At 36.6% G+C, this 25798-nt stretch overlaps 1 protein-coding gene across 1 annotated transcript in view; it reads left to right on the forward strand.

Annotated features, from left to right (window-relative positions):
- LOC129941365 (TWiK family of potassium channels protein 7) overlaps positions 1-25798 on the forward strand; it is a 192113-nt gene that overhangs the window by 152948 nt on the left and 13367 nt on the right. Inside the window, exon 5 of the mRNA XM_056049980.1 lies at positions 10546-10675. Coding sequence (XP_055905955.1) covers positions 10546-10675 — 130 coding nt within the window. The remainder of the gene's footprint in view (positions 1-10545; positions 10676-25798) is intronic.

Consider the following 25798-nt stretch of genomic DNA (forward strand, 5'->3'; position numbering starts at 1 on the left):
TTTAAGAAATGGTTAACTTTACTGTAGTAAGATCTGTAAATAGATGCTTCAGCTTCACTCATAAACTTATCGTACATCATGTTGCCGACTTTTTTCAGCAAGTCATCAAAATTCAACTTAAGCACCTCCATACTTTCGTCTGCTGATATTGAGCATTCTATTGCCAGTTTCCTCCACTCTTTAACACACGAAACTTCAGAATTGATAGCTTGTGTGAGTACTATTCGCAGAATTCTGTCTTCACCCTTCGTCAAAACTGTTGACAAGGAGTTGAAATGTAATTTAAGTGTGTCTAAAAAGAGGGGTCCTATTCCTGTTTCAAGATTTACCATATATTTTGGCGTCGTACTTGACAAGTTGAATTTACTTTTATTAAAAAAACGGAGGAACTTTTCCACAGCTTCAAACGATCGATACCCCCATACTAGGGCTCCTTAAAACAGTATTGCAATTGCGGTAGCTCGAAACACTCTGTGTTTAGCTATGTGCTAAACGCACACACATCTGCAATCGCTTCGGGAGTGAACACATCTGCGATCGCTTTGGGAGTTAATTCATTTAATGTTTACTAGCAGAATAATTAACTCAAAACTGGACAACTCTTCTAGTAGACGATTCGTTAATAGAGGGACACAGCAAGGTGGAGTTCCATCCCCTCTCCTCTGGAACCTAGTGGTGAATGAAACCCTTACTAGTCTGGATGTGGAGGGTTTCAGAGTGATAGCCTATGCGGACGACGTTGCTATATCGGTATAATCAGCCTCTCACGTTTCGTAAGGGACTCAAACTGGTTCCATTGAGCTAAGGAGGAAGCCTCAAGATTCATGTAGTATCACAATGGGCCATTTAACTGGCCCAAGTGTGTCCGTTTCCATATAAATAAATTTGAAGACTATTTATCATTACCTTCATCCCGTCTATAGTTTCAGCTAGGAAAACACTATCGTCCGCAATCATCAATCCTGCAATATTCATTCCTCTTATAGCAATACCACCTTTCACCGAATCAGTTATGTCATTTATGTATAAGACAAAGAGAAGAGTACTTAAAACGATCTTGCTTAACGCCCATTGAATTACCAAACTCACCTTAAAGTGAATTCCCAAAATTGATATAAGTTTAGTTTAGATTCCATATTTATAAAGCTTGTAAAAAAGTGGTTCTCGGGGAATTCAATCGAATGCTGCTCGAAAATCCACAAAATAAGCGTAAAGCTTTTTTCCTTTACTTTTATAGATATCAGCAATATTTATTAATGAAAAATTTTGGTCAATTGTCGAGTAGTTTTTAATTGATCTTGATCTCACCAAGCGTGACGGAGAGTGCTCAGAGAAAAAGGTCGACAAAATTGTCGATATCATCTATAACCCAAGGCACTTTGAAATCCGCAACTGGTTTTTCAACAGACAAAAGGATGTTATTGAAGGCAAGTATCAGCACTACAACTCTGCGTCATTTGAATCAAAATTCCCTGATGAAAAGGAGCGTTGGAAGAAAATCCGTGCCCATCGTGGTTTGCATCACTACTGTGGTGTTCGTGTTGTTTAAAGAAAATAAAAAAGGATTGAATTCTCAAAAGCCCAAGCGAAGATCGTACGTTAAGTTCAAATAGTCCATCGGCTTAAGTTTGTGAGTTAGCTTGATTTTGTATGTGGTCTGACTGATTCAAATTCTTGAAAACGCCGAAATGGTATTAACTGCTTTGGATCGTTTGCTAAGGAAACCTGAACGCCAGTGATATTTTCAACCAACCCATTGTCTCACTGACACGGCAAAGATTCCTCAACCGTTTAACTAAACTTGTCTATTAGGGCAACAAATTTTACTAAAAATTGGAGTTAACGCTCTTAAAGTTGCGGTCACCTATTCCGAATTTTCTGTAGAAATTTCGTTATAATTTTGCAAACGTTACTGGTTCGTGTAATTTACCATGATGAAAATGTTGAATGAAGTGGATAGATTGACAATGACAGTTCTTTGGTTATTGAAAGGATGCGTACAAAAATTAAATTCCGAGTTTTAAAGTCAATATTGTAAAATTCTGTGTCTATGCCCGAATTTGGAAGATATTGTTGTAAGGGGCCAGTTATAGCTATCATTGAAATCAATCTGGAAACATTTTTGAATAAATATTTGATTATGTTTCCCTTTAATTAGAAATGCAAATTATATACTGATCGATCGGAAATCAAACAAAATGTATTTTTCAATTTTACAGACTGAAAATTATTTTCCTGAACAGCAGATAATTTTATATTCAAAAGCAATACGAATCGTTAAACTGATTTGTGTTCTAATTTCGCACAATTCCAATGACAGATTTCTGTAACTAAACATTTTTCAATAGATTTCAATCAGGAAATTTTTTTCAATGACAGACATTTTTAATGCCAAAAAATTACAGTGATTGGATTCAATGATGAAAACAAATGATAGCTATAATTGGCCCCTAGGTTAGGTTAGGTTAGGTTAGGTTAAAGTGGCTGCGGATTCAGAATCCACAAACTTAGGCCAGAAGAAAAGGCCCATTGTGATACCACATGAATCAAGAGAATTACTTCTTACTAGGCGAACCATTTTAAGCTTTTTATAAAGCGAAGGTGATATTTGATATCCTTTTTAGCTAGTTCACTGTGATTATCAAAAGAGAAGTCTCCCAGATGAAGTTTGCGTCTTAGTGAAAGAGCAGGGCAAGTGCAGAGAAGGTGGGAGATTGTTTCCTATACTTCCCCGTCCATTCAGCTCCTGCAGAAGTCATTTGAGGCTACACCAAGCCGTATTGTGTGTCTGTATATGAAACAGTGTCCCGTAAGGGATAAGGGAGCTAATATTAAGTCTGCTTTGAGATAACAAGTTGTTAAAGCGCTTTAAGTCCAGTGAAGGCCATATGAGGTTTGTGGCTGCGCATGTTGGTAAGCTGTGCCACCTAGAATTTGCTATCGCAAAAGCTGTTTCTTTTAGCATAAGTTTACATGTAGCTATCGGTATACTTATCTTCTCCGTTTCAGGTGAAATAGGCATGACGGTTCCATTTTTAGCGAGTTCATCGGCTCTACAATTTCCCGTGATGTCTCTGTGGCCCGGCACAGAGGTGAATGTTAAATTGCTGCGCCATCTCCATAAGAGACGATCGACAATCAAGGTTCGTTTGAGATGTGGTTGAGACACCGTAAAGAGATTTAATAGCAGCCTGACTGTCAGAGAAGATGCGGGTATGAGAAGTTGATATCTCGTTTTCTCTTAGCCAGGAGAGAATATTTTTGATCGCTTAAAGTTCAGCTTGGAAGACGATACAATGATTAGGGAGGCGGAATGCGATGCTTAGATGAAGCTTTTCTAAGTACACACCACTACCAACTCCCTCATTTGTCTTGGATCCATCTGTATAAAAATGAATGCTTGTGTTATCTAGGAGTTTTTTGTCTTCCCATTTATCTCTGGATGGAATGAATACTTTTAAGTTTTTTTCAAAATTGGGACTTAGGAACTTTGGTACTTCGGTATAGAACCAAAGAGGTTCAAAATGATGAAGTGCCCCACATTGTTGTTGGTCCATTGAGGTGAGGCGTTGAGTCTTATAGCTGAACTCGCTGCCAACACGTTTGGTGAAAATGTCGAGGGGTGTCAGATGGAGGAGAGTGTCTAACGATGCTAAGGGTGCGGTTCTCATTGCCCCGCTTTTGCAGAGACATGCAGTGCGTTGGACTCTACTGAGTTTGTCGGTTGACCGATGTTTATAGCCAATAGGTAATACGAAGTTGAAAACCCCATTTGCTTCCTATGGCTTTCTTGCAAAGGAAAAGAGCTACTGTAGCTTTTTTAACTCTTTCCTGAATTATAGGTTTCCAACTTAATTTTTTTTCCAATATCAGACCAAGATATTTGGCTTCATTGGTAAAAATTAGTGGTACACCTTTTATTAAAGGAGGTAAAATTACTGGGATCTTGTATTTCCGTGTAAAAAGGACGAGGTCTATTTTTTGAGGATTAATACTAAGTCCGCAGTGATCAGCCCATCTAGTGAGCATATTGAGTGCGTTTTGGAGGAGGTCTCTCAGTGTATTAGGATGTTCTCCTGTGACGGGGATAGCAACATCATCGGCATACGCAACCACTCTGTAGTCTTCCCTCTCAAGGGATATTAATAGTTCGTTAACCACTATATTCCACAAGAGAGGGGACAGAACACCACCTTGCGGAGTGCCTTTACCGACAGACCTTTTCGTACGAAAATCCCCCAATCTTAAAATTGATGATCCTAGTTTTTAGCATTAGATTAGTCAACTCACAGATTCTTACCAGAGTGTGCAAGGCTGTTTCTACCTATTTCCCTTTGCAGTAAGCATGATGAGACATCGAAAGTCTCTAATCAATTCTATTACGTGCATGGATATCAATCAATCGTTCCAGAGTTTTGAGAATGAATGATGACAGGCTAATAGGTCTTAGATCTTTGGGGTTGACATGTAAGCATTTACCCGCCTTGGGAATGAAAACTACCTTTTTATCTCTCCACCGCTGAGGGTTATAAACCAGATTTAGACAACTTTTGAAGATCATCTCAATGAATGGCCCCTAAGCAAGCCCCTGTGATCTTGAGATTTAACACCTTTAAACTTGGAAAACCCTGTACACAATTTTAAAAAAGGTTTACAAATTTGTATAAAACAAAAGAGATATATTTGTTTTCGCTTAAAATGTTTTGATTTTTAAGTGAATCAAAATTAAATGCGACACTCAATAAAATTCTTTGGAAACATTTCCTTTATTTATACTTTGCATATCATCTCTGTTAAGTGAAGTGAATAAAGCTTTTTGCAAGTTATTTTCAATCTTTAACTACACGGCTGTGATCCCATGCAAATAGTTTTCTCTGTGTGCTTATGCGCTGTTAGAATAAAATTCCAGAAAAAAGAACTGGATTCAGTATAAAACTTCCGAATGAAATGATGTGTAATAAATTGCATATCTACTCGTAGGTGATTCTCAGAAATCATATAAATGTATGCACTTTTATGTCTTCCAGTTATTTCAGATGTTTTATTTTTGTTGTTAATACTTTTCTTGAAGTTGGTTTCTATTTATTTCTATAAATAAGAAGTTTATATTTCTCTCTACAAATTCATAGTCTCTGAATGAAAAGCCTTTGAAATCGTTTTAAGAACGCAAAAGTTTAGATAATTATGAGAATTATTCAGACACAAAATTTCATTAATTAAAATTTATATAATAAAATAAAACGTTGTTTATAGTTTTTAGATTATGTGCATGAATAATATTAAAATAAAATAATAATAATATACAATAAATATTGGGAACAATGCCTTCAACATAAAAATAATTTGCTTAAAATTGGTAGAAGCTTTAGTTGCTTAATTTTAAAATTAAGTTGGGAATGTGACCCAAACTCAAAACATTCCATCTAAGATAAGTTGTAATGTCAGGAGTGAAGGGGACCTATATAGTTTTAAAGCGAATCCGAACGGCTAATTTGAGAAAGCACTTTTCATAACAAGAATTACTTTTACAGGATTTGTCAATTCTTCGCAAGAGGTAATACCGGTGTAAAAACCTTAGATGGCATAGGCATTGATCGAACCCTAGAACTCTGGAATGACAGTCCAACGCACTAACCATCAAGCCACGGGTACTACTACGTATAAGAATTCTCCTAGGTACAGAATAAGTATCAAATATAGCTTCTACAAAAGTCGTTTGAGAGTGCTTTCTTATTAGACAGTGCAGGGTTATGACCCCGATTATCGAACGACATACCTGGAGATAGCTAGCACCTTCAGCGCTCTAAATCTAGTGAAGACCAGGTGTTTTTTCTGATCTGACACGTTGTGATGTTGTTCAAACTGATGTGTGCATTTTCCAAACGTGGTAGAATTGGTTGTATTGTTCCGTTCCTGGCGAGTTTATCTGCCTTACAGTTACCTAGAATTTCTCTATTTCCGGCAATCAGCAAAGGTGAATATTAAACTGTTGTGCCTTCTCCATTAGAGATGATCGACAGTTATGGACTGTTATAGAGTTTGTACAGACAGAGTCCAGAGATTTCATAGCGGACTGACTATCTGAGAAAATACGGATGCCAGATGTTGATATCATGTTTTCTTTGAGCCAAGACAAGACTTCTTTTATCGCCAAAAGTTCCGCCTGGAACACACTACAATGATTGGGAAGGCGGAATGATAGGCTTAATTTAAGTCGTTCAGAGTACACACCTCCAACAAACCCTTCTTTTGTTTTTGATTCATCTGTGTAAAAGTGGACTGACTCGTCTTCCAGGAATGCCCTATCTTATCAAAAAAATCTGGAAGGTACAGAAATATGGAAGGTTCTGTTTAATTGCACTTGGGGATGGTGCTCTGTGTGTGCTTTGGAATTCATTCTAAATACTTAAGAATTACAGAGTAGCGACTTTAGCATCAGAGATTGCAGCTTTTTGATTGCTAAATATATCAAGAGGTAAGGTGTTCAGTAGTTGAACGTTGGACTTTATTTAGTTTTTGACGATGTTTAGCTTTTTCTAAAGTAATACACCAAACTCAAATACTTACTTACTTACTTAACAAGACCCAACAGTCCGGGGCGGACCTGGGCCTCAACCAACAAGCGTCTCCAGCCAGCTCGGTCCCTAACTAGCTGTCTCCAGTTTCGCACAAGTTGGTTGAGGTCCTCTCCCACCTAGGTGCGCCACCTGAGTCGCGGTCTTCCGCTACTGCGCGGTCTCTCGGGATTGCATTCGAAGACCTTCCGGGCTGGAGCGTTGATGTCCATTCGCTCTACATGACCTAGCCATTCAAGCCGTTTGACTTTAATTCTGCTATCTAAGACAAAGTCACTGAACAGCCCCTACAGCTCGTCGTTCCATCTTCTCCACTACCCTTCGATGCATACGGGACCGTAGATCACACGAAGAACTTTTCTCTCGAATAGTCCATGCCTCTGCACCGTATAGCTGGACGGGAATAATAAGGGTCTTATATAGCAACACTTTGGTCCCACGAGAGAGGACTATACTACTCAATTGCCTTCTAAGTCCAAAGAAGCAGCGATTTGCAAGAGTTATTCTTCGCTTGATTTCAACGCTGGTTTCGTTGTCTGTGTTTATAACGGTGCCTAGGTGGACAAAGTCCTCAACTACTTCAAAGTTATAGCTGTCCATGGTGACGTTTTGTCCAAGACGTCGTTGTTCAATGTCCTTTTTTGATGACAGCGTATAGTTGGTCTCGCCTTCAAAGACCACTAAACAAATCTTCTTCGTTTCCGTCGCAATCCTCAAAAACGCTCCACTGACATCACGCTTTGATCTTTCAATTATGTCAACATCATCTGCGTATCCGAGTAATTGGATGGACCTTTGGGAAATTGTGCCTCTAGTGTTGACGGTTGAGTTTTGAACAATTCTTTCCAGAACGACGTTGAAGAAGTCGCATGACAGTGCATCGCCTTTCCTAAAACTTTTTTTGACATCAAATGATGCATCGGTTAGATATTTTCCGACCTTGATAGAGCAGCTTGCATCCTCCATCGTCATTCTGCACAAACGGATAAGTTTGACAGGGATGCCGAAACTAGACATTGCTCTGTAGAGCTCTTGCCTGTAGACCCTGTGATACGCGGCTTTAAAATCGATAAAGAGATGGTGGGTATCGATTTGAAGCTCCTGGGTTTATTCCAAGATCTGCCGTAGTGTGAATATTTGGTCGATTGTGGACTTTCCTGGTCTGAAGCCAAACTGATAAGGACCAATTATGTTGTTGACGAGCGGCTTCAGACGTTCACATTATACGGCAGAGAGGATCTTATATGCAATGTTAAGGAGACTGATGCCTCTATAGTTAGCGCAATTTAGAGGGCCTCCTTTCATATGTATCGGGCACACTATGTTGAGATTCCACTAATCGGGCATGCTTTCCTCTGACCATATGAGTTGCTGCATGCTCCCTACCAAGTCATCGCCTGCTGCTTTTTTCGGCAGCGATTCCATTAGACCCAACAGCTTTTTTTGACTTCAGTTTAGATTTTAGATATAGCTATCTTCACTTCGTCAAGGTCGGGTAGGTAGAATTGTTGATCTGCGTAGCCGAGGTTGAGTGGTTTTATCTCCCTTACAGCGGAATTCGGTTTGTCATCGCCGTTATAATTTGGAGATGTGGTCTTTCCATATTCTTAACATAGACGATGTTCCCTTGATCGTATTTACAGGTTTTTTTACCTTTTGATAAAATTGACGAACCTCATTCCTGTTGTGATATCCCTCCATCTTCTCGATCGCGAGCTTCTCGTGCTCTCTTTTTTCCATCTAAGAAGACGGTGTTCCTCTCTCCTCTTCTGCTCGTAGAGCTCGCGAGCAGGTCCGTTTGTATGCCTCTTGTTTCGCTGCGTGCGCTTGCGTTCGGCATTCGTCGTCAAACCAGGGGTTTCGCTGCTGTGGCCGTGTGGAACCTAGCACTTCAGAGGCGGCATCTCTGATGGCTGCAAGGCAATGGTGCCACTATTTTTAATGCTTAATGCAGGCAGCATAGGACTCCTTAAAAGGTAATTAGAGACTCGATCAGAAAAGGACATGTCAGTCTTTTGCGATAGTAGCAGTCTAACGTCGAATCTTCTCACAGTACTTCCTTGTTTTGGTTTGGACTGGGATATCCGTAGCCGTACCTTGGTTACAACGAGGTAGTGGTCCGAGTCAATGTTGGCCTCTCGGAATGTTCGGATATCCTGGATACTGGAGAAGTGTCGTGCGTCGATCGCAATGTGGTCAATCTGGTTGACGGTTGATTTATCAGGAGATTTCCATGTCCCCTTGTGGATATTAATATGTGTGAACTGCGTTCTAGCTACCAGAACGTCTCGCCCCGCAGCGAATTCGATCAGCCTGAATCAGTTGTCGGATGTGGTGTCGTGCAGGCTGTATCTCCCGATTGTGCCACCAAAGATGTCTTCTCTTCCTAGCTTGGCGATAAAATCCCCTTAAATAATTTTAATGCCATAGCCAGGGCACTGCTCATAAGTCTTGTCCAAGAGCTCAAAGAATATGTCTTTGGTGTTTTCACCTTTTTCCTCTGTTGGGGCATGCGCGCATATAAGGCTTATGTTGGCGAGTTTAGCCTTGATGCGGATTGTCGTGATGCGCTCGCTCACACTGTAATAGCTAGTAGTTTTATAATTAAAGGTCATCTTACCTACTATTACTCTAAAAATGCCATCTATAAGGCCTTGAATCGAATCAAAAAGTCTCAAGACGTTAAATCACAACATCTGAGTGACAAAAAATTGTGATCAACTCATCGAGACGGTTAGATAATTTTTCTGGCAAAAATAAAAAAAAAGTGTGGATGTAAAATGTAACGCATTTTTTAGTAAAGTTTGAGAATCTTAATGGATTGGATTGAAGAGGCACTGTCTTAAATGTCAAATGTCAAAAATATGACAGCTTTTCAAAAATCGTTCTATTCACAGTAAATCCTCTTATTAGAAAACCCTAAAGGATATTGATTAATGTTTACTTTAGAAATATGGAAGATCTAATATTAGTAAGGAAATTTTGTTCGTAAAACAAATGACGTTTATTTGCTGATTTAAGTAAGTATCAACTTCAAACTGTAGTATCTCAAAATTCTCATATAATTTGTTTTAAAGTTTAAAATTATAATTTACTAACACTTACCTTTCATTTGGTACCACCCTTGGCCCTTCGTTCCAACATTTTTGACACATATCCGAACCGGTCCTATAATAATAATAAAAATTGATTTATATGTATATGTGAGCGATATTCAAGAAAACTATAAACATGTATTAAATTAATTGCTTTTGAGAATAATATACCCGCATACTTGAAATTTGTGAATTTATAGAAATTTCATAGACCGAATAAACTTTCGAGTTCTTTTCAAAAGACAAAACATTACCAATACAATTTTTTTAAAAATGACATAATCATTAAAATTTAAAACAATGCTCAAGATAAAATCTCATTTCATAAAATGCCATACCTCCTTCTTCTTCTTCTTCTTCTTCTGGTCTTATCTTTCCAAAATATCTTCCTTATTTTAACGACGTCAAAGTCATTAAAACATTTTCAATAAGACAAGAAATTGAACCTTATAAAATTTATCCTTCACTTTCAGTTTATGTGTATGTGTCTGTATAGGTATGATATAGACTTACAAAGAAAGATTTTGTATCTAGATGAATTGCTTACTTTGAATAATTAACGTACATTTCGATGCGGTTTACCCAAAGAAATTAATCTCTATTCATGTCAAAAACTTTTCAAAAACTTCGTGTTTTCGTTCTCTCTCAAAAATACCGATTAATATCTAATGCAATTACTTGAGAAGAATTTCTAAGAAACTCTTTCTTGATTGAATGAATTCACAATAAAAAAAAAGATTAACATCGGAAATGAGACATTCTTCTTTTTCAAATCACGCAGTGTTTCGGTATTCCGAACGAACAAGAAATATTTAACATAAAGATGAAGATTGTCATATTTAAAAAAAAAAAACAATTTCCATTTTTATTTCCAGGATACTCTACTTCGAGCTGTGCGTCAATCAAAAGTGCAACAACCTGGTGTCCAATTGATGCTGCCGACTGGACACAAATGGTCCTACGCTTCAGCCTTCCTCTACTCCCTCACTCTGATAACAACAATCGGTGAGTATTTTTAAATTCAATCCGTTTTCTAGTTTTGTTATTTTCCATTTCCACAACACAAGGATTTGCTTTGCTCTTCAAAATAAACTTTTGGAAAATTCCAGAATTATTGATTTTCTATAGCTGATGGGGCTCCCCAAATTTCGTCAAATCTGGAGTTTTCGATTTTATTATTTTTAATCACATAACAACTTCCTGGAGTCAGTCCAATAAATTTCCAACCCTCCCAGCAACCAAAAAAAGAAAATTTAAGAGAAAAAAGGAAAATATAAAACTATAAACCTCTGCGTTCCCTTGTGTACTCTTCGTCTTCATCAATTCCATTAACAGTATATACTAAAAAGTACACTATCTCCCTGACTTCGAGTATAGTATACCTCCCCAACCCACTATGGACAACTCCCAAAAGACCAGAGGAAAATGTGGAGAAGTTCTCGGGTTTATTTTTATTTGAATTTGCTGGAAGGACTTTTTTATAATAGCCAAAGCAGTGCTGGATTCATGGAGAAGTTTCAGGAAACTGCCCTTCAAAAAAAAAGGATAGAAGGGCGGCTCTAGTACTTCACAAGAAGACAACTTTCTCAGAAAGAAGGAATTATTAATTCAGGGAAAAAATATTCTAATATTTTTCGGAAAACAATTCAAAAGGTTGAATGTGTAAAGTAAATTCCTTTCGAAATATCTAATATAGAGAATTTGTTCTTATACTTCAGTTCTCAAAAGCGATATTTTAAAACACTCTTCAGTTTATATTAATATTGAGAATAAATTCTTCACTAGCGGCTGCTTTGTACACAATAAGCCCATTTGTATTATTCCAGCTTACTGAAATATGCTTGTAAACCAACATTTGTATAAAGGAATCCATAGTTTGATAAGTTAATTATGATTTGATTAACGCCATTGAATTAGAAGCAGGACCTCAGAAAGTTTTGTGATAAACTTAATCTACTATGAAGAAGTTATCCCTAAATGTTTTACCACTTGTATAGTGGAATTGATTCTTATTTAATTAAATGTAAGTTGTGAAAATTACTTTTAGCCCTAATATTAGACGTTTAAGTAGTTTGTTCGTCATTAAGAACGATAGTCTTTCTTTTGAAGTACAGTGAACAGCATTCGAAACAGCTTAAATACGCAAAATAGATTAGAAGAAATTACCACAAGCCATCACAGGTGTTCAAAGTTTAAAATATCAATTGATAAACATCAAAGTTTGACATTTAATAAACCAACTGCTAATGGTTTTGAAAAATAATACAATTTGAAATTCTCTAAACTAAAAGCTGAATAAAATTTGTAAATAAATAAAATCACGATTGTCTAATTTCGAAATTTGTCAATTATCAGTTGAAATATTAAAATTTGAAATTCTTTTAGATGGCAAGCTCTATTTTCCTTTAATAAATATCTTCTATTTCATTTACGATATTCCAATATAAGTCAATTTCCTTTTTGATAGTTTATCTTTCTAAAAAATGGTCTTAATTTCTTAAATCCTGGTAAGAAAATTAAACGGGCTTTAGGTCTTGTCGCCCCAAAAATCATATCACCCAATTTAAAAATGTCATAGCGCTCAAAACAATTTTATTAGCATTTTGTTGCTGAACAATTTGAGCAATATTATCAAACCTTTCTGAGTTAAGACTGTTTTGAGTTTCGAACGTTACAAAGTAAAAGAGTTTGTTCAGTCTTATTTCACATTAAAATGACGCCAAAATATTAAAAATGTCATACCATCAAAAAATTGTTCTATAGCCCAAAAACATTTTCAGTAAAAAACGCTGCAGAGCCCAAAATCAATGTCATATGAATTTTAAAATATCATATCGCCCAAAAGATGTCATGTGTTTCGAAATTTGGATATTCTGACAAATTTGTGTGCTTAGTTTGGACTCTACGACATCATGAGTCGTACATTTTTTCGCCTAACCGCAAACATTAAACAAAACAAATTTCTGATCGCCCAAAAACTCGGAACGTCAAAAAAGTGTAACAAGTATGTTTGGCATTTCTTTACATTCAGAAAGCAGGGGGTTGCAGGGGACTATCTTTTTATACGCGTTTCAAAGCCTAACAACTAAAAATGTTTGCTAAATACAAAATTTGGGAAGTTCGGACATTTTAAAAATTGTGGCGTTACTACATTGAAAGTTGGGCCGGCCTTAGTCTGATGATACGACATAAGAAACTATAATTGTCACAGGGCCCAAAATAAATATCACAAAGCCCAACTCCTATGTCATAAGACCCAAATTCAAAATAAAAAAATTCTTTGGGGCATAATGACAATTAATCCTTTGGACGTGAAGACATTGACTTTGGGCTTTGTGGAAAATCATGGGTCGCAATGCCACAAATAAATATCACAAACCCCAACCCCTATGTCATAAGACCCAAATTCAAAATTAAAAATTCTTTGGGGCAAACGACAATTAATACTTTGGGCGTGAAGACATTTGCTTTGGGATTTGTGACAAATTATGGGTTTTATAACATTTTGCGATTTAAGTTAAGGAAATGCCGAAAAACGCTCTGCCTAACTTTTGAAAGATAGCAAGGCCCATTTTTCTTTAAATTCACCCCTGTGTTTAACCAAAAGCCTATCTGTATCATAGTTGTTGTGTTTTTTTTTTTTAGCTTAGCTCCTTAGCTGACATCCTTTTAAGCTCAGACTGATGATGAGGCTTTCGTTTGTCTTCACAGTCATCTTCGTCTTCTTAAGAGTTGAAGTATTAGTTCATTTGATATCCCTAATGATGATGACTCTCGCTTCTATGTTATTATCCATCTTCTTTTTCCATTTTTCTCTAATTGAAATACAAACTATATTCACACTATACAAACATACCCTATAATGTGTGTTTAGACGACACCAAGGAAGCAACAACAACAATAACAAAGAAAAGTCATAAACTATAAAAAGCTATGTTTTCTTTGTTGAATTTTTTGAAATATGTGTCAATGGTGTGCATTTGTCAACATGTCGAAGATACAATGCCCTCTTTAAAGAGGACAATTTCTGCGCTTAATTTTCAACACCCTTATATTTCTTTTGATTTTCCTATGTGTGAAGTCGTGGTCCTGATGCTTCCGACTTTTTTGCCCTCTTCTTTTCTTTGCTTTTTGCCATTAACACCCAGAATACCAGTAACGACAGAAATGAAGCGAAAAATGTGAATAGCAGAGCATCAACGATAGAAGAAAAAGAAGAAGAGGCCCTAACAATGTCAACCGGAAAAGTATGATTCAATAAATCTGCTGCTAGAATAGTCTTTTATGGCCGAACTGGCCTGGAATGTTTCTTCCATCTTTGCTTTACACGATGTCATTACGTTTTCAATTTATGTACGAATGTGTGGAAGTGTGTCAGTATCTAAGTTTTGCTAAGTCAAAGTGTCTTCTATCCTTGTATGGACTTATGTAAGGGTATTCGAGGGAAATGTGGGAATATTGTATACATAATAGACTTTTTCGCTTTTTTTACAAATTTATATTTTAAATTAAAGTGATTATTTAGTTTTTGTTTTTTTAATTACTTTAATGTATTTTAATTTTTATTTTATTTTAAATCATTTTTTTCAAGAATTAAGTTGAATTAGAAGGGATCTAGTAATTTGAATTTTTAAGGAATTTTGAAGAATTCCGGAGACAATAGCTATACAGTAAGAATAAGCAATTCTGCATTTCGGCGATGGAATGCAATCACTAGAATTATTTGCCCAAATTCACACTGAAAGGATGAAGAACTTTCACAAGAAATGAGAACAGTCAGCAGCCCTGGGCCTAGCCCATAGAAAGCCCATGGAGGGCTGTGAAATATAATGTTATTATTAGTATAATCGGTCATGCACGGTCAAGCACGTGGGACAGCAGAACCCTCCAAATAGGATTATCAAATGAGTTTACTGGTGTTATAAGCCCGGAACTGGTCCTCGCTATCATCCTAAATCCTCTGAGCTGCCCGATGCGACAAATTTAAGCAATAAAGAAAGAGATCCATACCGCGATCAAAACACTGAAAACCAACAAAACAAAAGGACTTGAGGACATTCCCGAGCAATTGGAACAAGCAGCTAAAATACTATAGAGCAAAATGCTGCAATCGCTCATAGATAAAGTATGGATATCTGAACGCTTCCCAAAAGAAAAGTAGGGAAAAGTAATAATTGATACTAAACGAAAAGACCTGATGAAGTGCGGAAATAGAAGAAGAATATGCGGTTTATCTACCAATTCGCCTTAATAGTATCAAAGATTGACGCTGATCGAGCTACGTGCTATAACCATCATATTTTCACCTGTTATTTTTTGATTTTGAAAAGGCTTTTACACCATCAACTGAGAGTTAATCTGGCTATGGGTATCATGGATTATCTTTTTGCTGTTATGAAATTGATTTAGAAATAAATCAATTAGGTCGCGCATTAGCTCGTAGAGAACCAAGGTCTTGTGAGCTATTCCTGTGTACGAGTAGAAAGATAGATAGATTCATTTATTAAAGAGTTTTTAAATATTTAACATGATCGTGTTACAATGCTTTAAATGAAAAAGAGATGACAATGGCCAAAATAGCCGTCTGCTAGAGTGAGTAACATGTACTTATAATATTTTAAGTGATTTAATTAAGTTCTAAAATAATTAGTTTTCGGTAGTGCAAAGCTGCTTCGCAGTATTTATAAATAACGTCCCAAAAGAGAGGCAACTGACTCCGCTAAATCTTTCCATTTTTGTGTAAAGGGGTGGTTCCTTCCAATAGCGTGCAGTCCTAGAATGTGTTGTAATCTTTCTTGACTATAGGTTGAGATAACTTTTATAATGTAGTCAACATGGAGTTTTAGTGTGTATATGTAGAGTGCAGCCAGTCCAGTTTCAAGATGAATCATGTAGTTTTGGTGTATTTTAAGGTAGCTGAAATGATCTTTTCAATGAAGAATCTTTGAAGCTTTTCGACTTCCTGGTATTCTTGAAAACCCCAGTCATGGGCCCCATAGCACATCATTGAACGTAGTACCACCCCATAAACTTTGTATTTGACTGAATTCGGTACCTCTTTCTTTTTTAATAGTAGATTCCAACTAACATTAATTGCATTTTTGTTGTGACAAGTTTTGATGCAAGATGTTGTTTCATATTGAAGGATAGAGTTACATCTATTCCAAGGTATTTGTAACTTTTGACGACTTCAATATTTTCTCTACCGTAATACCATTTCTCTCTTTGTGAAGAACTTCCTCTCGTATATCCCGCTATCATAACTTTAGATTTATCTATGTTGATAATATTAATAAGATTTCAAAAAATACAATATTCCTTCAACTTATTAATCATCAACTGTAAGCTCCCAGGTGATTCGGTAAGTAGTATCAAATCATCAGCATAAAGAAGAGATTTTATTACTGTACTAGCTATGTTGATTCCGGCAGGTAAATAAGATGTTACATCATCTATGAAAAGGACAAACAACATGGCGCTCAATAAACATCCTTGTTTTAATCCAGTTTTAGTTTCAAACCATTCTGATACTTTTGTTCCATCCCATACTGCTGACTTACATCCGTTGTAAAGTTCTTTAATTGTTCTTAATTTTTTTTCGAAATTCCCAGTTGGTTTAATTTGAAGAAAAGAGCTTTTCTATCTATAGTGTTGAAAGCGGCGTTGAAATCAATGAAGAATATGTATAATTTGAGTTGACGGAGTCGGAAGTCCTGGATAATTGTATTTATCACGAAGATATTATCTGTTGTCGAGAAACCTGAGCGGAAACCTGATTGGTATTTACAGCGGAGGTTATTTCCGTCTATCCATTTTGTTATACGTGAAAGTAACACTGCTGTAAACATTTTTGCTATTGCGTTTGTAGTCTTTGTCTCCTTGTAGTTTAAGTCTCCTTTCTTATGCATGGGAAATACTAAAGCTTCTTTGAAAGAGTCAGGTACTTGGCCCGTGTTAAAAATAAAGTTATGACTTTCGCATATTTTTCGAAGAAATTGGTTTGTTGCGTTTTTGTAAAATTCTGTTGGGATGCGATTTGGTCCTGCAGCTTTCCCTGTTTTTACTTGTTGAACTACCAAAACTATCTCATCTAGCGATATACCATCATTAAGAATTTGGTTTTCTGCAAATGGTACAAATGTTGAGCAATTTTCTGAAGTGGTCTCTCAGTACGGTTCCATTAATGGTTACTCCACATTTGTATCCTTGTCTTTTCAGGATTTGTAATTGCCTCCAATACTTCTTTGGAATTCTTTCGGTTGCGAGTTTTCGTACAGTTTGTTGTATATATTCCTTTTTCTTTTTCCTAAATAGTTTTTTTTTAAACTAGCCTTTGCTTGGCTGTAACTCGAAAGAAGTCTTCCATCAACATCAGCTGAATCCCTTATTTTGTTCAATAAATTGAAAGATAGTTTTCTCGCCTCTCTGCATTCATTATCGAACCATTTTTGTTTCCCTACTTGTTTAGCGTTTTTGTCAGGGATTAGATAAGATTTTACGATGCATTTTATAAGTATTAGGTATTTGTTCAGTGTATTCGATGTAAGATCCCACTAATTTGTTCGATCTGTAACCATATAAGGATCCTTCTCTTGCTCTCCCGATGTTGTTGATGTTGTTGATGTTGCTTGGGTCTTGTGTTGGAGTTGCTGTTTTTTTTTGTTGATGATGTGTTGCGGGTTTGTGTTTGTTTATTTTTCTTAGGGCAGGAGGTTTCGGGCTTTGGTTCAGGGTGCGGTTGTTTAAGATTGTTTGCTATTAGAAGCTTAATTAATCGTTACATTTGTTTCTTTTTTTCATTTCCTGCTTTTCTACAATTTTTTCTAGGTTTTCCACTTTTTCGGAAATAATTCCTACTGTGTACAGATATATTGTCAGGAATGCAGGGTTTGTATGCCAAACCAAGCGGATAATTTGAGAAAGCACTTTTTAATGACAAGAAGTACCCTTGAAGAGTATGTCGACTCCTCGCAAATGGAGTATCCATGAAAAAAAAAACTTTAGGTGACACAGAAAGGAAAAAAGAAATTTAAAGAACCTTGGTGAAAAAATTATCATTTGCTTGGCTTAATGAGTTTAGATGTAGTAACGAATGCTATGCAAAAAACCAATGTATTGAACCCAATCAAATTTATAAAGCTCTTTGTAAAGAAAAAGAAGTAAACTATTATGAAGCTGAGGCAGAAAAGCTAGCCAGATGTAGTAGTCCTTCTGAATTTTGGAACTTGTCCCAAAAACTAAATGGATCGAAGTATATTATCAGTCGTGGATTGGATACTTCTACTCGACGAAATCATTTCAATGAACTGCTGAACCCAGTAATGTTGGACCCAGTATTGACTATGCCCAACCCTATATTCATGACGAGGCTCGCGTATCGGTCAACTCACAAGCAGATGGAAAAGCGGCAGGTGCAGACAGGATACCAGAGGAATTCTACAGATATAACACTGACGAACTGATTAAGAACCTGGCAAACATATATCATCAAATTTTTGAAACTGGAATCATCGCTCAGTAGTTTAAAGATGCTTTGATTTTTCAGATACACAAAAAAGGCAACGTCGAAGACCCAGCCAACTAGAGAGGAATCTTATTTAGTATTCTACTAAAGCGGCTGAACACGTGGATAGACTCGAATAATCTTGTATGTGAGCCTCAAGCTTGATTCGGGTCGGGTTACTCGACCATCGATCATATATTCGTTCTAAAGAGCATTGCTGAGTCTTTTTAGGAAAAAAATAAGAAGGTATACACTTTTTTTGTGGCTCTTAAAGCTACATTGGACTCAGTTGATTGAAACGCATTGATGTTCAAGTTGTTTGTACCCGGGATGTCGTTTAAGTTTTGGAAGAGTTATTCAGAACTTGGAAAGCAGTTATCTGAATGGTTTCAGACGCAGTCGGGCGTAAGACAGGGCTGCGCGCTCAGTCCTAGCTTGTTTGCAGGAGGTGTTAGATATGCTGGAGAGGTCATTAAAGCCTTACTCTTCGCAGATGAGATAGTATTGCTGGCAAACTCACAGCAATCCTTACAGCTTATGATAAATCGACTTTCGAAATACTGTAGACGATGGGGCTTGGTAGTGAACCTGATCAAAACGAAAGTGACGGTTATCAAGAAAGGTGGAGGAAGTGAACAATGGAACTTCAACAAAGAGAACATAGAAAGAGTGAAAGAATACAAATACTTAGGAGTATACTTTACCCAAAACTTAAGTAAAAAAAAACGCCTCAGCGAAAAACTTCTCAAGGATAAAACCGCTATTAACGTGGCATGGAAAGAATGTTTGAACAAACAAAAACATTGCGCATAGCAGTAAACATAAAGTTTTCGAAGCATTATTCCAGTCAATCCTGTTCTACGCAGCCCAAGTGTGGGGAGACTGTGGAAAACTCCTGAGATTTTATTTAAAACAAACATTCCGCCTTCCTTCATGCACCCAAACTACATGATAATGTTAGAAACAGGATTATCCCCACTCTTCATAAAAACGTTGAAGCTGCAAGTCGATACACATTCTGAAAGTATTGAATATGCCCAACAATGGCTTACCAAAAAAAGTTGCTTTACAAGCGATACAAAGCAAAGGTTAAAGAGTGGATTGGGGTAGTAGAAGAAAGAAGTGTAACTTTAAATCTCAGTGAACAGGCGTCTGGATGAAAATTTTAGAAATGTGTTCACAGAACAGGCATCCAGCTCCCTTCATCGGATGATCTATAGCAGGCTGAATTATAATCTTAATGAAAGAAACTACTACCAGGACATAAATACTGACCGACTTCATTTTGTCGGAAAGTTTTTTATACCGAATGTTGACATGAATATTTTTTGAAAACTAAAAGTAGTTTAAAGCCAATGTCTTAAAGTTTTGAAAAGATATTTGAGTCGAAAATCAATTTTTACCAACTTTTGTAAAATTTTCTTTTAAGATTTTATTACAATTCATTGTATAAAATTTAATTCAAGCCTCTAGCGATTTTGGTTCGTAAGATATTAAGGGCTTACCAAAATGTTCACCTTTTTTTAACTGCTATGGTACAAAAACTGCCCACGCAATTTTTTTGAGAGCCCTTTCTGCATTTTTCTGCCTTTTTATCTGTATAACAAAATTTATTTGAAGTCGATATCTCTTCTGGTTCTTGAGCTATGGACGACGAAAAAAACGTCGCGAACGTACGGACATTTTTCTAAAAATCTTTTATTTCGACTCTAGGGACTTTGAAACGTCGAAAAATATAAGTAGTTGAAGACCTTTTTGTCCAACGTAAAAAAAAAGAATAAGGATTATAAAATCATGATTATCTATGAAGTTTTTTTTTTACTTTATTTTGGAACGTAAAACATTTTGATAAGAGCCCTAACCTAAGTACCTAAGCTAACAAAATAAAATCCACAAAGCTTAAAAGTGCTCCACATTCCCCTATACACTATCGTTCCATGTTAAATTTTTGATTCTCCTTCAAAGAATTGTATATCGTAAGCCTGAAAGCTGCCTGCGGTCAAGGCACACTAAGGCAGGCAGCTTTCATTTATAATCTCCAACCAATGTGCAGTAGCAGACACAGACACCAAACGCCAGCCGAATGCCTATAGCCTAAAGGAATCTGTGCATAACTGCATAAATTGGTGCTTTGTATGATGATTTGATATAATCTTAATTTATGCTTATTGATTGTGGAGTTAATTTCGTTGCATGTGCGGTACCAATGTCGTCCCTACGAAGCATCGATATTCGATACAACAAAAATGACTATGACTATGACGACACATATTCACCAAAGGACAACATACAAAACCGAACGAACGCACATTGTCAATGACCAGAGGAAAGGATAATCACACTGATAATATGCCAAAATGTGGTCATTTTGTTTGGCAACTATACTACTACAATACATACACAGCTATGGCCATAATAATAGGAACACAGATTAATTTTTTATCAACATGTATTTGGGACTTTTAATGGTTAATATTTTGTAAAAAAAAAAACTCTAAGTCCAAAAAGTCTTCGGACAGCAGCCTAAAATCGGTCGTTATCCTTCTGAAAACTCCATCTAGGGGCATGCTTTAATATTCTAAAGTATGTGATCATTTACGACTTTTCCCAAATTAATTAATCCAAAACAGAAATCGGAAACGCGGTTACCCAAGAGAAGTAAACCAGACTTGTCCTCCAACTTAAAATATTGGTCTGGCGACATATTTTTCAATCTATACCAAATAAATTAACTTTTTTCTATAACTTTAAATTGTGTTCCTCATCTCCTTTACGCCTTCAAACTATCATGGTTTATGTAGTATGTATTACGTTTGCAAATTGCAACTTCTATGGAGATTGTGCTTTAAGGTTTACCTCCTGTACGAAAAGAAAACCGTTTAAGAACTTCTGTATCAAGATAGAGCTTTAGATTGTCTTACTAAAGTTTTTCTGCGGATATCTTCTGATTGTTCTTTGTTTGAAATTAAACAACATTCCTGCAAAACTTCAGTCTTGCGCTGTCAGTCTTTTCTTTACGTTATACCATTTGATCGGGAAATCAGCTAACTTCTTCATTGTCAAGTTTACCAGCATTGTCGCTTAATAGTTCTTAAATTGAATGTCCCAATTCTTTCGCATGTGCAATTAATTTTTTTTTTTATACATTTTTAGCTTCTTCTGACTTGTGTTTTATGGCAAACGTCTATCGGAACTTAAAGTAGCTATCTTTTAACATACCTTAATACTTTTTCTACATCATTGAGTTGCATCTGCTTACACCACTTCTAATGATGTTACCACTATTTTTCTTGTTCCAAATGGTAATCTATTGGCCTAATCATATATTTACATGACTCACAAATGCTTTGGTCAGGCTTTACTTTGATGCCAAATGCCTTTTCAAGCATTTGCTTAACATGCCTCCCCCCATCGCAGTTGGAATTACATTCTGGATTTAACTTTCGAAACGATTGGTTTAACAGTTGCCTTGTACAAAAATTTATTCACTTGACAACTTTCTTAAAATACTTTCGAAACATTCACTTCTATTTAGCAGGTAGAAGACTGCAACAAAAGTTTCTTGAGCAGCCAAAATTAAAAACAGATTTCTTGATATTGTCGGAACATACCAAAATTTATTTACGTTTAACTTTTTGACAAAGTTCGAATCTCTAAAACGAGGTTTATTGATAAATTAGAACTTGATTGAAATCTAACTCTTAGTTCGCAAAAGTTAGAACTCAGATGTAAATGTTGAGATAGACCTTAGGCCTAAAATTGGAGGGTCTAAGATATTAGAAATTGGTTCAGCAATGTTTTTACTTCTTCCGAAAGCCTAATTTAAAGATTCATTCCGGGTTTTGATTAAAATTCAGACTATGACAATTTTAATGTTCAATAATAATTTTTTTTAAATAAAGTGCATTTAGCCAACTATTTACTTAAAGTTTGGTGATCATAGACATTTTTGCGTCTTCAATAACCACGAGTTATGAGCCTTCAGAAATAGCCAAACATGCTATTTAAAATTTGTCGAGAAATAACATCCAATCTAGCCAATATTCCAATTGACAACATGAAAAGATAACATTGCAGATAAATGTGTTTATAGAAGACAAGACGTCCATTTTGACAATTAAATGACCTAAGTTGCTATTCAGGATATTGCCTCCAATTCTGTTTCGTCTTCTTTTGGCAATCCATTTTCTGCTGTCTCAAAGCCAGTGTGCTTTGTTTTTACAAATCTAAAGTAAGCCCCTTCTTTTCTGTTTTCCAAAAAGGGCCTCAAAAGCTAAGTTTTCGTCATTATTGCTCTTCTCAAAATTCCTTTCACATACACATTGTCAACACATCAAATATTTTATCTTTGTTAACTACTTCTAGCTCGATCTGAAGGTCTTAAATGTAGATGTAAAAATATGCAATACTTCGCATACTAACAATAAGTCTGGAAGTTCATATTAATTTTTGGCATTTAGACAATTATTCAGTGCAATTCACAAGCTTTGAAGTTTTGCTATTTCGATTGAACGCATAAACTTACTTACTACTTACTTAGGTCCTCACACCTGTTAAGTCCGTTGGGAACGCCTTAAGGGGCATAGGGGCTCTACCCACCTACTCTACGCCGTCGTGTACGGTTTTCGGAGATATGTTTCAGCTCCCTCCATCTCTTGCCAAGTGACGCTGATTCCGCCTCGACTGTCCTGCGCCATGTGCTTCTCGGTCGCCCAGCTCTTCTTCCTTCTTGTGTGAGCTGGTTCCACTGCATTGCATAGCCTGGAAAGCAGTCGTTACCTTTTCGAAGCATATGTCCAATCCATTGCCACTTACGTCTTCGTATTATAGATTCTATAGGTTCCTGACTTGTCCTTCTATGAAAGACCTGATTTGAAATAAGGTTTTGCCAGAAAATCCTTAGGATATTACGAAGACATCTATTTGAGAAGGTTTGCCGCTTTCTTGTAATGGCTGAAGTAACCTTCCAAGTGCTGCACCCATAAAGAAGCACAGATTCGACATTTGTGCGAAACAATTGTAGCTTTGTTTTTAAGCTGATACGAGTTATTTCTCCAAATTTTTGAACGAAAGCCGCTTTAGTTTTGCTGATGCGGCAGATGACGTCTTGTTCGGTTCCGCCTTCGATGGAAACGATGCTTCCAAGTTATTGAAAGCTCTTCACTTTTTTCCACCGATTGCGAGAAAATATTTATTCGAGGGGATGCTCGGGTTCCGAGGCTGATCATTTTTGTTTTGCCGGATTTAATTTTCAGCCCCACAACTTCTGCTTCTCTCTCTACACTTGTTGTCATTTGATGGAGATCCATGATCCTTTGAGAGAGTAAGCAAACACCGTCCGCGAAATCCGAGTGCTTTAAATAGGATGTCAAAGTCTTTTGGATCCCTCCGCTACCTGACAGAACTGAGCGCAGTACTTCGTTTATCAAAAACAAAAACAATATCGACGACAGAATACAGCCCTGTCTGACTACGCTTCGGATTTCAAAGTCATCTGACAACCTACCATCGAGCAGAACTTGACGCTTGGATCCATCATATGCTGCTTTAATAATAGCAATTAGTTTTTATGGGATGCCTCTCCTCCGCAAAGCTAACCAGATATTCTCCCTGTTAACGCTATCAAAGGCCATCTCGAAGTCGATGAATAGCAGGTGTAGTGGTGATCGATATTCAACGCACTGTTCAATAATGATCCGCAGGGTGTTAATATGATCAATACAGGAGGATCCAGCGCGAAATCCTACTTATTCGGAGTCGAGTGTGGCCTCAAGATGTTCTCTGATGCGTTCCAGTATGACTTTTGCTACTATTTTGGCAACGGCAGGTAGAACGCGAATTTCTCTCCAGTTTTCGCACTTTGTAAAATCTACTTTTTTGGGAGCTTGACGATAATTCCCTTCTTCCACTCATGAAGGAAGTTTTCAGTGGTCCAGGCTTCTTTTATGAGCGGATGAAGCAGTTCGCTTGATAACGTTGGCGCTGCTTGTAAAAGCTCTGCGGGAATTCCATCAAGTCCTACCGCTTTATTGTTCTTATGTTCTTTAATTGCGGCAACGATCTAGGAGGTGCGGTGTGGATTCGGGGACTAGTTCTTTCAGGCGCTTCAGAAATTATCGGCTGCACGTTGTTTGCAATTACTCGGTTTAAAACCCAGGAAAAGTGTTGTTTCCACCTTCTGATTTGCTCATCCACCAAACTTATCACAGTACTGTCAATTTCTTTCACCAGGTGTTGCTTTGAGCTGTGTGTACCGGTCAGCCTTTTGGTTATTCTGTAAACGGTCCTGCTGTCGCACCTTTTTGCAACATCTTCTGCTTCTTGAACGCATAAAGATCGGTGCAAAAGTAGAACAATTTATTTTTCGAAGTTGCGTCATTTAGAATAAATTCTTCGTGTTCAACAGAACTTTCTAGCAGTTCTGGCTTCCAGCAAACCTCTTATTTATCTTTTCCAAGTAGGCTTATTAGACTCACTAGCCAAAAGCTTCTTGAAAATTCATCTGAATGTACCTATTGTTTTATTCATAGCTGTCTATTATGTTGGTATTGAACATTGGAAGTAAGGACATTCAGTACTCGAACTTCGAGTACCTATCGAATCGAACCTTTAGGAGGCGAGTTTTATGTTTAGTGCGTTGCGTTCACTTGTTAATGCTCAGGGTTGCAAACATCACAATCACAATCACAAGCCTAACAACCTTAAATAGAATTACGAGCCGGAAATGTTGAGCCAATAATATCGAGCCAAACAACAATTTGTTTATGGTTTGTGCTTTTGTCTCTAACACATATACATACACACACATGGCCATAATCACATTTAATTAAATTGTGAAGTTTTGCAGATGAAAGTATTATCATTTGCATATTGCATGCGTAATTTTTAATGAAATTTCTGTTAAGTGATGACGACTAATGGTAGATTTTATCTTAGAGATTAAATTGTTGGGATAAAAAAGGAAATTGTTTTATTTGAGTTTGAATTTGTTTTTCGTTTTGTTTTTTTTGTTAATTTTTTTTTAACGCTTTAATTTTATGTTTTTGTTGTTAATATAGTTTTGTGGAAATAATTTGGGTCAAACTAATTGAAACATATGGCGACATATGAACCTATGGCCAAGCCATCAAGCCATAGGCTTTAATAGCATTCTATTAAAACCATTTATATTTTATGTGAGTGTGACAGGAAGAGCACCTAACACATGAGGATATATTATTGGTCTCTAAAAAAGAGATAAACATTTTATCGGCTGGCAGTATGGTGCACTTAAGTGGACAGGACATGGACGGTGATATAATCACAGAGTAGTTTGTCTTTGACTTTGGGAAAGCAACAACAACAACAAAAACCTCATCCTTGCTGGATTTTTTAAGTGGAACAGTGAGGATTTTTATAGCTTCTTCTTCGCAAAAGCTTTTTCTGTGCTCATGATTTCCTCTTGAGTATTGCTAATTTCGGAGAAAGTTCAATTTATTTTTTCTTTCTAATTGACAAAAATTATTTCACAACTAATCTTAGTTATTTTTCTCGTAAAATGAAAACCAACCAAATTTTAAAATATGTTCCAGCTTTTCTTTAAAACTATGGCCTGTTGCTGTTTACATTTCTCAACCATTTCTGTG

The sequence above is a fragment of the Eupeodes corollae genome, chromosome 1 (assembly GCF_945859685.1).
Source record: "Eupeodes corollae chromosome 1, idEupCoro1.1, whole genome shotgun sequence".
Classification (NCBI taxonomy): Eukaryota; Metazoa; Arthropoda; class Insecta; order Diptera; family Syrphidae; genus Eupeodes; species Eupeodes corollae.